Consider the following 14582-nt stretch of genomic DNA (forward strand, 5'->3'; position numbering starts at 1 on the left):
CATTTTGCATCTGTGTCATTCTCATATCTGGACGTTGAAGTCTTCGGTTAACGGGTGCTGGACGTTGAAGTCTTCGGTTAAAGGGTGCTGGACGTTGAAGTCTTCGGTTAAAGGGTGCTGGACGTTGAAGTCTTCGGTTAAAGGGTGCTGGGCGTTGAAGTCTTCGGTTAAAGGGTGCTGGACGTTGAAGTCTTCGGTTAACGGGTGCTGGACGTTGAAGTCTTCGGTTAAAGGGTGCTGGGCGTTGAAGTCTTCGGTTAAAGGGTGCTGGGCGTTGAAGTCTTCGGTTAAAGGGTGCTGGGCGTTGAAGTCTTCGGTTAAAGGGTGCTGGACGTTGAAGTCTTCGGTTAAAAGGTGCTGGACGTTGAAGTCTTCGGTTAAAGGGTGCTGGACGTTGAGTACCGTCGATGCGCTTCGGTTGCTTATCTTCGTAGCATTTATCCAGTGCTCATATCCAGTGACGTTCAGTTAACAGCTTCAGATATAAATATATATATATATATATATATATATATATATATATATATATATATATATATACATCGATGAAAAGTGCGGTTCAGTGTTACCACAGCCAGTTTATCTGATACCAAAATTTCGGATCCCCATATCCATACAGGGTGTTGTGTTTGATGGCAGACGAATTGTCTTAAGCTCTGAAGGAGCTGGATACCTGCAGGCTGTCAAATGGGCGAAAATCAGAAAAAAGTTTGGGACACAAATTTTCAGCATTTATATCATCAAGTGGCAGGAGAGCAGATAAAGGAGACGGTGAAAACGGAGGCAACACGCCTCCCCAGCTCCTGCCTCTGCCAGTGATTTAATCTGTTCAGTCCACTTGTGTTTAAGCCTTGCTTAATTCCGCAAACAATGCTGCATACAATTTTTTGCCCTTGGGCGTTGCCTTTTCAGATACTTCAGCCTGCGATTGCTTCCAGTCAAATCGCACATTATTAGTGCTCTTGACGACAATATATGCATTTCCAAAAAGGTCCGTATCGTTCTAGTTTGTCTTTGCTGTCAAATCAAACTGAGGTATATAGACGAATGAACAGAGTATGGTGTATGCGTATGGGGGAACACAATTCGGGCTTAAATGGATGTGGTGTAGAAATTTGATGTTTGCTATCTATTGAAATTTGTAATCTCCCTAAGGATCAGAACGCTCCCTAAGTTTAGAAGAAAATGTTCAGAATGAGGGCAAACATCTTCGTAAGGCAATTTTGGTACAAAACGCTTCGCATGACGCATTTCAATTAACTCAAAATGCAATACACCACAAAAACGATGGCAAAGAAAATGCAATGCGGCATGGCCAACAGACATTTTCGTTTCGGGAGTTAATTTGCACAAAACTGCTGGCCATCAAACGCTAAATTCTGGTTTAGACTAAGCTAATGGAATTATCAAATACAGACTATTATAACCAGACTACAGGCATGTAGTTTCCAATTTATTTTAATTAAATTAATTTATGGAGATTCGTCCCTAACCAGGGATGTAGTCTCCTGTCTTCATTTCTCATTTTTGCCTATTATATTTCGCTTATCCTAATTTTTAGGGGTTCGCCCCAAAATGGTTTTGAGAAACCACACCCCCGCTCCCAACTCTGAAAAGAGCGAGCGTTAAATCTAGGGAGAAAGCAGTTTTAAATAAATGTCGGAGGCCGGCTCAGTCTTTTTCCTGCCCCCCCCCCCCCCCCCCCACCCCGCTCACCCCTACGCATTGCGAAACTGCAGCCCTGTAGCCTGCATTTACCGATAACACGGCTGTACATGCGCCTGAAAACAATGTCACTTTTGGTTTTGTGACGTCATCGTGCCATCATCTGGGCACGTTGGTGGCCTTCACCATCTTTGCATAATAATTACCAGCGCAGAAACGGCACCTCCTATCACAATTTCAATGTATTAGTGCAAAACCCATGCAATGTTGATATCAACAGATGTAAACAACATTTTTGAAAACTTCCAGCACCTTTATTCACCTCTGTATACAATACGATGGTCATTAAAAGCGTTTTATCTCACGCCTGTTCACCGGTGAGAACGCCAAATCTGAGACGCGACGGACAATGTGTACCTCTGTATCTTACCTCAAAGCCGCTGTTCCTCTCAGCAGCAGAAAGCCCCGATTGCGTCCTTGACACGTTTCGCTATAACTTCCTCTGTTGACTTCTGACGCTACAGTACGAGTGTCCTGAATGACACAGATAGCGAGCCTCCTTGATCGGCAGGGCTTTTAACGCTATTTCCAGGGACGCCCTCCATGGTAGATCCTTTGCAAAGCCGCACAGCGCCTTTAACAACTGACGATTGACAACGTTGTTCAAGCCAGTCAGCTTCTCACGACATGAACGCAACCAACGGCAGCCCACAGCCTTCCACGGAACCCAATTCATTACCGCGCGACGAACATTCGAGCCCATTCATCTCAAATGGCACGGCGCTTTAAATCGCCGCGTGGGATCACGTTCGCCGCAAGATGCTGTGGTCAGCCACGATTCTTACGACTAGTAATAAACCTAGTTATATGGTATCTTATACTGTCTAGTATGTGAAGTGAATCCTAGCTGAAAAATCTGTGAAAAGCACGATGTCACCACTGATCTGTGACGTCAACACTGATATAGCATAGTTTGTAGTACATTTTTGTCGCCTGCTAAAAGCTATGCAGATTAAAGCTACCATGTTTGTTAATATATTGTGGCCTAAATTGCTCATACAGCGAAACGTCAGCGTTTCGACATGATTCTACACAAGATCACGCTGCAAGCGTCAGCGAGTACAGACCAATCATAAGCTTTAAGCTTCGCGTAGCTGGGATGACCTGTTATGTAATGCTCTGGTCTATTGCAATCTGTTTCCTTTTACGCAATTTTGTCACCAGTTGGCTTACAAAAGTGTCCGTTTCTGGAGTCGCAGTACCATTGGCGATGAGCATGTGACTGAGAAGGAATGGCTAATCGTATTGATTCAGATATGCATCGCCGCGTTCAACAAAATATTCAAACTTGAGCACTATGCATCTACAGGTTTAAAAAGTGACGTCAAGTTTCAATAAGGAGAACAGATAGAAATTTGAAACAGGCTGTGGCATGTAGCCGTGTGTGACGCTTGCAAATCCCTTAGCCAGTCATCTGTCCCATCTACAGAGATGTCAGCAATTTGCTGGGAGGCAGTTAGTGTTGCCTTTTAAAAGTTTTTTTCCTGATCGTTGTGTTAATTATCTCGCTCATGCATCCCCAGAGCAATGTTAGACTTGAATTTATATCCAGCACGTATGCCGCTCTACCTCTAGGCCTTTTCCCATTGACAAAATAAGAGAAGGGGGCTCTTCAGATCATTACCAGAAGTAACTTTCTGAGCTATGCAAAAGAGCAGGCTGCCCCACTGGGTCAGGTAACATGATTTTCGCTAGGCAGGTCAGAACATTGGGTTATAGAAACTGTGGAAGCAGTGCCCAAAAGGGTGTATGCGAATGATTCAAACTGCAACTCATTCTTAATTAACGTGAAGCTAATTAAGTAGTCTACACTCATGTAGGGGGAAAACTGAGAAAAGACTACCTAATTTTCCCCGCCATGGCTTTGATCACTAAATATGTATATGTATGTTTATATATATATATATATATATATATATATATGTATGTTTATATATATATGTGTATATATATATATATATGTTTATATATATATATATATATATATATATATATATATATATATATATAGTTTTACTCCCGCGCACATTTTGGCATCTAACTAACGTTTTGATAATGTCTTATACATATATCATGCAAATAGATATGCAATTTTTCACTACTGGTAGCTTTCTTACTTCCTCATAAGCATATCTTTGATAGATCTGTAAACCCATTGTTATTCTTCGAGTTCTAACGTTGAAAATCACTTGCTTATATAACAGGAGGCAGTGGTTAAACAAATATATCTAGCAAGCGATGCTTGGAATATAGTGTGAGCACTCAGCGTCGCGGGTCGCGCTTAGCGGACACCAGTGAAGTTCTTCAACAATCATTGGGCGGTTCGATAGAGACAATCTATGTCTGAAACTCATTGTCACGAATGTACTGGAAAAGTAAAATCTATCTTTGTACAGTCAAAGAATGGTCAAGCAAAAATGGGGAACGTGAAGATTGAGGTGCATGACAAACAGAATGTCTCGAACCTGCGCATACTTTGCCACCAACAGGGTACCATCATAACCAATCACTCAGACTCCCGCGCCCCAACAGCCCATATACGGTACTGTGCTAGTGGCTGCAGGAAACACAGAAGCCTGAGCCGAAAGGTTGCGACAGCCCGTAACGAGTGCGTGATCAGAAACTAGCTTACCAGGAACACCAGTGCGCCAGATTTATGCTCTTACAGCCTAACGCACGATACGCGATACCGTACTAAGAGCTACCGGAGACACATATGGCTAAGACAGAAAGTTTAGATGACGTGCCCCAAATATACGGTGGGCAGAGGAAACGCCGAAGAGCACCGGTGTTCAAAATAGTGACCTGCAAAATATTCTCAAGCCTCGGTCTGATAGGGAGAGGTCGATGTCCCCCCCCCGTCCCATAGGGTTTCAGAGAACATCTCTCCGGCATGCCATGCAATCGCGCACAAATTTTGAACGGCCTGTGCGACACCAATTGTGCATGTTTGGACAGCAAAAATGGGTCTCTAGCGTTTCTGTCTTCCGAGAAGCGATAGCTTTAAAAAAAAACTACACAGCGATCCATGGCCCAGCGGAGAGGCCGGCGACAACGGACGCGGCGGGCCACCACCGTTATATTAGCGGAGCCCTCGTCATGAATATATAGGCAAAGACACATAAACCTGAATATCACTGTATACCGAATTCAACAAATACTTGTTTCATTTTCATGCCGCTACCACGCATTGCCGCGTGCATGTGAGCATGTAATATTAAAATAGTCAGATTTTCAGGAAAAATTGTTCTTTTATCTGGTCTAATGAGATCAACTATTCACCTAGCGAACTTAGCAAAGAGCTCTGAACCCAGCAAGCTTCTTTTAAAACTTCTTATCAATCGCAAGATCTCACTGAGACTAACACACGACATCTTTCCGCAAGGATCTATCTTTCTAAGTTTGAAACGGCAGGAAACGAGAGTTGCGCTGACCCACACATAAGTTCCCGTTATGAAAAGAACGAACCAGGGCGAGGATCAAACGTGCCCCGCCTGCAAACGCCTCTGAAATTATGACCCAACATGACGTTTGCGTGGTTGGCCTCGGACGAAGATTGCGTGTGTTCAGTGTAATATCTAGCCCACAGTTGTGCACACTCGCCACCACCAGCACTGCCTGAAAGTTCGTAAAGTAAAGCATATATTTCAGTGTTTACATCTTGCATACTAGCGATTGCTTAGTATCTTTGCTTAATCAGTACCTACTGCTCTAGTATATTGAAGGTTTGCTATTGTTGGCATGAGAACTCATTATGCCGAGAACCGGAATCTTGAGTCTTTCTTATTCATACCAGACATAGTGGGCATTATCTCTACGCTATCCGTTTAATATCCTGGATTATCCCTGAATCCCAGGATGGGGTTTTTACGATATGGGGATCACGGCATTAAGAATAAGTACCGGGACTCACGCCCTGCGTGCTCAGGTGCACATCCAAGGGGGGAGGGGTCGGGGCCTGGGCCTCACCTTCCTTATGAACAATATGTGGACTAATATATACAAGGTGACGCAGCTTTCTATATATTATTACAGAGCTTTAGGTGGGGCGAATTCTTCTAACGAACGATTTCCGCATGGGGCCCTAGCCCTAGCCGCTCACTAGCCCCATTCAATATGGGCTTCGCCCAGAAACGTAGTGAACATTTTTCTAAAGGGGGCCAAATATTTTACTTGCCCCAAGATTTTGTGAAAGCGGCCAAATTCCTGTAAAATCGCTCAGTTTCTAGCACCACCCTCTAAAATCACGGGTGGAGGAGATATGGCAACTGCCCCCCCCCCCCTGACTACATCCCTGGCTTGGTACTTTACGAGCATATTCCGTTGCAAGTTACTTGGTTACAAACCACTACAACGATTCGATTGTAAACCCCATTCTAATAAATTTTGGTCCGGTAGCCGATTAAGATCCTTATCGTCATGTTTTGAAGTTTTGCTAATGGAAGAAAATCTATCCTGGTCCATAAACAGCCGTTCGGGATCATGTCCCAGTGGCGTGTACTTCACAAAATAAAACATGCACGTGCCGATTATGAAATGGCATGGACAAGCGCATATTCCGGGAATGTGGGATCCGAATTCTGAGATGGATATATGGCCCTTCCAGCGCGTGCATTAGCAATGTACGGGGCCGCGTGCCATCCATCCGTTTGAAGAAGTACCCACTCTGGTGATGCTCTCCTTTGTCACGTCATTAACAAAATGGCCTCGCTTGTCTTTGATCGCCACCATTGGAGATTAGCCACGATATCCTGTGTTTGTGTTGCCCTTTCCCCTCCCCTAACGAGAAATGTCAATTCTGCCGGTAATGCTGCGTCCTTGTTGTCGGTGTTTTACGGGCTGGGTGCAAAGCCTATCCTGGCCGCAATACCGAACGACAGATTACCGTCCTATCTCAGCCGTAAATCTCTCTCAGGCCTAATTGATTCTACAAACAATTGCAATTACGTCACAAAGCATTCGACAAATGTTTCCTTTATGGGCCCTTAAATGTATCAAGGAGAGGGTGTCTCTTCCCTCATCATGCCGCGTGGCAGGAGGCGACCGGGAGTAGGGATAATGCACTGAACGGCCAACCCTCCAATGTTTCAAGCTATTTTCCATTGTTAATTCGCCGTAAAATCATGTATCTACGGTGTAATGGCTGTTTGGCCAATCCTGACCACCGTCCCGCCCGATTAATGGCCGGGGCGGGGCCTACGCTCAAACCGCGCTCCCATTGGCCGAGCCGCTCTTTAGCCGTGGAATTAATCGATGCCGACCAATGGGCGGACGGCCTCCGGCGGCGACGGCGACGGCGGCGGCGGCGGCGGCAGGGAGACAATCGCGTTGTGAGGCGGTGACGGGTGTGCAGCAGCTGCCGCGGACTCCAGGTGCCCAGTGCCGCGTGACAGAAGAGACATGATCGAGTCGCCGGCCGGCACGGCCCACGCGCCGCAGCGGCCCGACACCGACGACGCCGACGAGGAGATCAACGTCGGCGACGACAGCCGGCCGTCGACGCCGGGCTCGGCGCCGGAGCGGGCCGCCGCCTCGCCGCCGCCGGGAGCCAAGCTGTCGTTCAGCATCTCCCGGCTGCTAGGCGGCGGCGGCGGGCGGCGCTCGCCGGCCGTGCGGCCGCCCACGCCGCCGGAGAAGGAGCGGCCGGCCGGACCGGTCGCCTACCCGCCCTACTACGCGGCCGTCTCGTCCGGCGCGCTGCCGCCCACAGTTCTTCCCGAACATTACGCGGCGCTGTACGACCCGTTCGGCGGGCCAGGCGTGATTCGCGTGCCGGCGCAGCGGCCGGCGGGTCTGCCGCTCGGGCCGCCCTTCAGCTGGATCGGGCCGGCCGCAGCGGCCGCCGCCGCGCTCAACCCGCTGCATCGCACGGCCGCGCTCGCCTCTCAGCTGGTGCGAGACAGGTTCGGAGGTGAGACCGCGCCCGACGCGCGCTGCCCGCTGTCGTGCCGTCCCGGGCCGTGTACTGTGGACGCTGTGTGGAGGAGGGGCTGGGAGACGGGGTAGGGCAGGGTGTGGCGGCCTGTCGCGCTCAAACAGGTCTGCGGAGAGGGCGTCTCAAGCTAACGATCACGTAAATCCTGTCATTTGCTTCTTCCCCGGTGGAGGCCGCGCCGAACTTGGGTCTGGACTGAACTCTGGTGGCAGTCAGTCACAGATCCCTTGAGATAAGGCGTTGTGCAGATGGGAATATGGGCTGCACGCCACGCCCTGTTCTGTTGAATGGCTTGTGCACTAGGCGCTGCTGCGAATGTGGAGTAGGCGCCGTGGAAGAACCGCCAGCTCGGTAGTCATGAGGCACGCATGTCCATTGTCAGCTTCTACTGCGTCCGACTGAGTCGCCGAGTCAACAGTCCGGTGTGTCGCGTTACGAACTCAGGCCAGTTGCACTGGAGGGAATCACCGAGTCACGAGTCATGAGCCATGAGTCGGTCAGATTGAGCGCCAGTCCGAGATGAGCCTGTGAAGTGGGGTGTGCATACGGTATATACGGGGTGCATTATACGGGGTGCATAGGATGTGTGGGCCTACTGCATGATGCAATGTATTTCGGGTGAGCGAGCTTATTCAAGGGAGAGCCCCACCTTTACAGTCTCCATCACTAAAGTCCGTCGTCAGTGAATGCGCTAGGTATGTTACCAATGTGCACATGACTGGAAAAGTACAGATGGGCTCTTCAAAGCGCAAACAAAGGCAATCGTTTTAAACTTGTAATCGGAAGCAGCTTGCCAGATAGCTGTAACGAGCTTGCCGTACTTTAAGCGTGGCCGCCCGCGCAGGTGCGTCGGCCAGAAGCCAATCAGAGAGCGATGCTTTAGAGAACTTAACTTGCTCTCCGCGATGCACTGTGACAGAGGTTTAGGGCTGCTTGTGAAGTGAACTTATCTCATGACCCAAAGCTTAAGTGAAGGTTAGATCCAGGGAACTACATTTTCCAAGGAAGAATTTCGGTCAAAATGATATTTTACAAGGTCTCATATCGCTCAACACGGCAGTCGTCTGGCCAAGGGCTCCTAAGCATGTCGTGCGACCGTGGGGCGTACGCAGCTGGGAGCAAATAAAAAAAGAAAAAAGAAAACTGGTCTCGCGCAATGAATCGGACGCTTCTAATCAAGTTGCGTACGTTTACAGTTTAGCTGAATCGTAACGCTCCTCCTTTCATAGGGCAAATCAGTTTCCTTGCATAGAGCAAATCAGCTTCTTTAAGTTACTGTGATACACCACTTGCATCTTGGTGAATGCTGCCTGTACTATCTTGCATTTGGTGAATGATGCTTGTTCTACGAAGTGTAAATTGGGTACAGTGCAAGTGTTGCCTGATTCTCCCAGCTTATGACATACGTCGAATAAGGAAATCTCGAGTGCTAATTTTCGTTCACCCAATTGCAAAGCCTATCCGCAAAATTTAATTCTCCGAGTGGCCGATGCTTCGCGCCAGAGCAGCTGAAACCGTTGATCGATCTTTTCGCTGTGATCCTTACCAGCGTCGTCGATGTTTATCTGGAACGCGAGGAGATCTCCTAGATGGGAGTGGGGTAGTGCATGACCCGATTGAAATCATGAGCACTTGAAATGATCTTCGTTCAAGGAAAGCATGCCTTACCTTACGTGGAATAGTCACATGCTTCGTGTAGGCCTCTCTGGATGTGCCAGTGATGTATACATAACTTGAGTTGTTAATAATGACATTTCTAGCGCACGCGATAGTTAAACTTTGGATGCGGCAGCCGCTACTCCTTAATCCTGTTTGGAACGGATGGCGGCTGGTCGTGACAACAGTTCCAAAGCTATTTGTGCTGCGCTTCCGACGTTATATCAAAGGATTCATTAATGGGTACATGTTAGCTCGAGTGGAGCGGCCGCACAGCATGACCAACACACGCTACCCCGCTGCTGATCTGACGGCAGGGCAGCAGTCGTGAAACACGGCTGGTCACAGCGTTATCTAAATGACATGTGACCACTTGCATGCAAATCAAACAGAGGTCTTCAATGACCCTGCTGTCGCATTATTCACTGTTGGGATGGCTTCGTCTCGTCCTGTTGATAATGAACGCTTCGAACCCGCTGGTGCCACTTGGGTGGCCTCTGGCCGAAGCAAATTGATTCTGTATTAGATTCATTATTTTCATCAAGCTCAACAAGTTGTAGTCGCATTAAACATCAATGTAGTGGCCAGCTGATTTATGTTACGGGGAACTGTGGTCCTTTTGACTCCGTCTGAAGCGTTTACATTCTGAGTCAGCACAGCTGGCTGCAGATGTCGCCGAGAGTACATCATCGCTATGCAACGCGACGAAACGCGACGATTTTTTCAAGACGGGTGGCTTCGGTTGCCAAGTTTCAGTTGTCAAATCACGCATGCACATTGGAAACCTTTCATTCGAAGTTCTGCGCTCTCGGCATAGTGTTCCAGCTCATCTCATATGTGGGGCTAGCTAGTTTGATACGTTTCATGGTCCAAAGGTTTCTTGAAATAGTGATGCGAGAACTGTTCACAGCTGCCTTGTGCCACCCTGGTAGGCGTCATGGGCTTTCAGAGCAGCACCACGTAATCATTAAGTTTGCAAAGCAGCTACCGGGCTCACACAAGCGGCGGGAACGTTGCATTTCGAAAGTCTGATAAAGATGAGAGATCACCGGCTCACAGCGTCTGTTGCAGTCCCGTGACTTGAGTGATGCCGATGTCAAATGACTCACTGGCTGTTGAGCGAGGGGCTATGCTGAGCCCTGGTTGTGGGATGTGTATTCTTTGCTGTCAGGACTTAGATAAGCATTGCTTCAAGAACGATCTAACTGGTATGGATTTGGTGGCCGGCCTTCATATTGAATGCGATTATAGAGTCAACTTCAGTGACTAAGTTGAGTTTCAAACCATTCGCTGGCTGTATTTACAATCAGTGATTGTCAAGCGAGTTTCAACAGCTTAGTTCAAATGTGCTTGAAGGAATGGGCGCGCAAATCAGTTTTCCGACCTTAAGTTTACATAGAAGGAATCCAATTCCAGACTTCAATAGTTGTTTTTTATTCCATACAAATTATATTGCTTCCACTTGCCCCACCGTAGCTCTGAGGCAACGCGCGATTCCGTGATGCGCCTACATGGTGGTTGGCAGACTTACATAGGCTAATGTAAAAGCGAATTCTTGCAGAAGCACTACAGCCAACAGAGCGTGCGACAAACAACAAAGCAAAGAAAGGAAAACAGCTGACAACAAAAAACAAATCCATATGAATTAGATATAAGAAAGTAAGGCCTTCAGCTCCTGTTTTTTCACTTTGAGTTGAACGTTCTTATGTTGGGCCAACGACCTTCAACATGCCGGGAAATACTGGCTAAACGACATTGCCATGCTAAAATAGCGATTGTATTCATATTACTCAATACTTCAAGCTGTGCTGATTCTCAAGAGTGGCTCTTGAGAATGAGCGCAGCTGAGTCAGAGCTTCCTATTGGCAATGAGTACAGTTCAAAATGCTGAGTACCGTCAATATAATCTATTTCAGCATTACACCGTCGTTAATCAGTATCTCCTGGCATCTTAAAGGCCGTCAGGTCAACATAAAAACTTTCAACTTATGTGAATCAGGACGAAATATTGCAAGTAATTACACATGTGAATATATATTATCTCTCCCAACGAACCCAGTCCCCTTAATTTCACGTTGGCTGCCCTACTGCAAAATTATTTGGCTGCTCTACTGAAAATCATCGCCACAGCACTTGCGAATATTTTGCAACATTTTATATTTGTTTTAATATTAGTTGCAACATCTTTGTGTTGTTTAACATTTGAATTTAAACATTTGTGCCGCATCACGGTGGTGATGTCCCAATTCCTGTGACTCCTGTTTTCATCCAATAGTACAAGATACTTAGCAAAGTAAACTGTACGCTGACGTTTGATGTTCCAAAACTGTTGTAAAATCGGGCAATTAAGTATGGAGAGAGAGACAGAGAGAGAGAGGGGTGAAGAGAAAGAGAGAGAGGGGAAGAGAGAGAGAACGGAAGAGAGAGAGCAAGAGAGAGAGAGAGAGAGAGAGAGAGAGAGAGAGAGAGAGAGAGAGAGAGAGAGAGCGAGAGAGAGAGAGAGAGAGAGAGAGAGAGAGAGAGAGAGAGAGAGAGAGAGAGAGAGAGAGAGAGAGAGAGAGAGAGAGAGAGAGAGAGAGAGAGAGAGAGAGAGAGAGAGAGAGAGAGAGAGAGAGAGAGAGAGAGAGAGAGAGAGAGAGAGAGAGAGAGAGAGAGAGAGAGAGAGAGAGAGCACGCATTATCTATCGCATGACGATCAGTCGTGTCCGGTTCTACGGAATGCATGTTCGGGGCATGCTGGCGCCTCTTCGTGAAATAAAAGACCGCCATAAATCGGCGACGGCTCTCCTGAGTCTTGCAGCCTAGCAATGCAATGCATTGTCCGGCACTAATGCACGAATCGTAATTTATGGAATATCGCTTGCGTAAGCATGCCATGCAACATTGCAGTGCCATTTGTCGGTGATGCAGGTCTCGTTGTCAGTCGTGGTCGCATCCCAGTGGTAAGCTATAAACGCTGGGTTCTGTGCTTACTTGTCATGTTCCTTAAGTACATACACGGTGGCATTACACGTTGCAGCGGAGAGCAAACTTTGTTATCTTTCTTGTATAGCCATCATTGTTACGATTTGCAGTACGTGACATTGCTATTTCAGATCCATTGTAAGTCTCGTGTTCGCTCAGCGCTCTGTCGTATGGCCTGTGCTGTCACCGTCCCTGCCATGGACCTCACATGATCCGTACTGTCATCGTTCCTGCCGTGGACCTCACATGATCCGTGCTTTCATCATCCCTGCCATGGAACTCACATGACCCGTGCTGTCAGCGTCCCTGCCATGGACCTTACATGATCCGTGCTGTCATCGTCCCTGCCATGGACCTCACATGACCCGTGCTGTCATCGTCCCTACCATGGACCTCACATGACCCGTGCTGTCATCGTCCCTGCCATGGACCTGACGTGTTATGGCCCGACTATACTCATTGACGTTGATAAAGACGTGTAACGAAGGCAGCACTCTTTATGCAATGAGAGGGCTGCAGCCCATCCGCACGTCACCCATATGTTAATGGCAATCACCGTGAAGAGCGAGGCGATTTCGGTCCTGCATATCACTTCTCAACACACTCAGTCCATTTGGAGGGGACGTGTTGAGAACGGGGCTGGACGGCGGATTTGAGGCAAATCATGGCAAACACTCCTAAGATTAAGACTTCCATGTTGGTCACGAAACGGAAGTCACTTATCTCGCTCACAAAAACTGCGGGCTCGATAACCTTCAAAACTTCGGTGCACTTCAAATTTGATCTCTGTCTGATGATGCAAGCCGACATTATTCTCCTCAGCTGAGTTACAACGACTAGGTTCGAGCGACTAAGCCCGAGTCAAAACAGTGCAAGTCACGTCACGCTGACGCTTAATGACGCATTTCTTGACAGATTCACTCACTACGAACATTTAAGCCACTGCACTGATGTTAATTACCCCGATATATCAGTAAAGCAGCTCTTACCCGCAGGCCGTCGATGTACTCTGGTCAACTTAATTGCTCTTTCGACATCTCCTGCTGATGTTTTGAACGAACTTAATGGTGACTTCGTGACTACTTACCGGCGGCGTCGGGGCCAATGTGTCGGTTAGCGGTGTTTGTTTACCCAGTCAAAAGCTTGATATAAGCGAGAAAGGACCTCAGCTCCCGAGTTGTGGCATTATGAGTTCACAATCTTAATGCTGAGGTATTAACATTCAGTGCACCATGTGTACTGCACCTCCTGACCTACTGTAACCACTACCTCCAAAGCCTGGAGGAACTGGTTTAACAACGTTACAGAACATACCTTGGTATCATTGACAGAACCTGACGTCTCGATGCTGCTTCAAATCACGAGTCCTACCCGCATTGGAGTACTCGTGATCTTAAGCACATCTTGAAACGTTAAGGAAGGTCAGTATAACCAATATTTGCTCTACAACGCCGCTTAACCAGCTCCTCCCCGTACGTTGAAGGTCGATAACTCAGCATGTTAAGTCTACTCTTATGATGCCACTGTAGGCATCTAAGTATTTTAACCCGCGCGTATTTTGTTTCAAAAGAGAAATGCTATCTAAAAAGGTGTCTTCTAATTCCTCTTCCCACGGACGTCGTGCCCCAAATAGGATTTCTTTACCCAAATCTAACGACAAGAGAGCACCCAAAAAGCGTGAATAATTGCATATCGTGCAGTGGCAGATAAACCACACCCAGTCACCGAGCCTGCTTAGCAAACCAGAGACACACACGACTAAAGCACGCATTGCTGCATCATGATAAAATCCTTTCAAATGGCAACGCAATGCTCATTTATTTTGAAGGCAATCTTCTCTGATGCTGTAACATGTTCGTTCAAGCCAAGATTCGTGCAATGCAAGAAACACCGGTCTGTAATGCTCCAGAAACTCCCAAAAATATACAATATGACATAATCCGGCTGATGGGGAACTGTGCAGCCTGATGTGCGCTTTCCACCACTTGACTCTCGCGGGCAAGTTGTATCCCGAATACTGTCATGCTGGTCCCCGGTTTGTGATACAATGTAATGCGGTGCACGTACCTCACGCTTAACTTCATTCTAATGCAGTGGGTTTTGCCACGGCTGTATTCGCAGGAGTCAAGTTGACCCGCCTAATGTAACGAAATCTCCAGGGCAGTTTTGTCGGTCCTGGACTCATACGGGCCACCGAAATATCCAGTTCTATATTTTCTTCTTGTGCGATCAGCAGAAAATGTGTGTCAAAGCGAGTTTGTCATGCCAATGTTTCGTGGACGTAAAAAGCAAGAAAAAAATA

The 14582-nt window shown here is 47.4% G+C and overlaps 1 protein-coding gene across 1 annotated transcript in view; it reads left to right on the forward strand.

Moving 5' to 3' along the window:
• The window catches only part of LOC119111307 (T-cell leukemia homeobox protein 3), a 95031-nt gene that overhangs the window by 54709 nt on the left and 25740 nt on the right, over positions 1 to 14582 (forward strand). Inside the window, exon 2 of the mRNA XM_037235121.1 lies at positions 7363 to 7636. Within this exon, the coding sequence (XP_037091016.1) occupies positions 7363 to 7636 (274 nt within the window). The remainder of the gene's footprint in view (positions 1 to 7362; positions 7637 to 14582) is intronic.

This window comes from Pollicipes pollicipes, unplaced genomic scaffold (assembly GCF_011947565.3).
Source record: "Pollicipes pollicipes isolate AB1234 unplaced genomic scaffold, Ppol_2.1 Scaffold_7261;HRSCAF=8764_pilon_pilon_pilon, whole genome shotgun sequence".
Classification (NCBI taxonomy): Eukaryota; Metazoa; Arthropoda; class Thecostraca; order Pollicipedomorpha; family Pollicipedidae; genus Pollicipes; species Pollicipes pollicipes.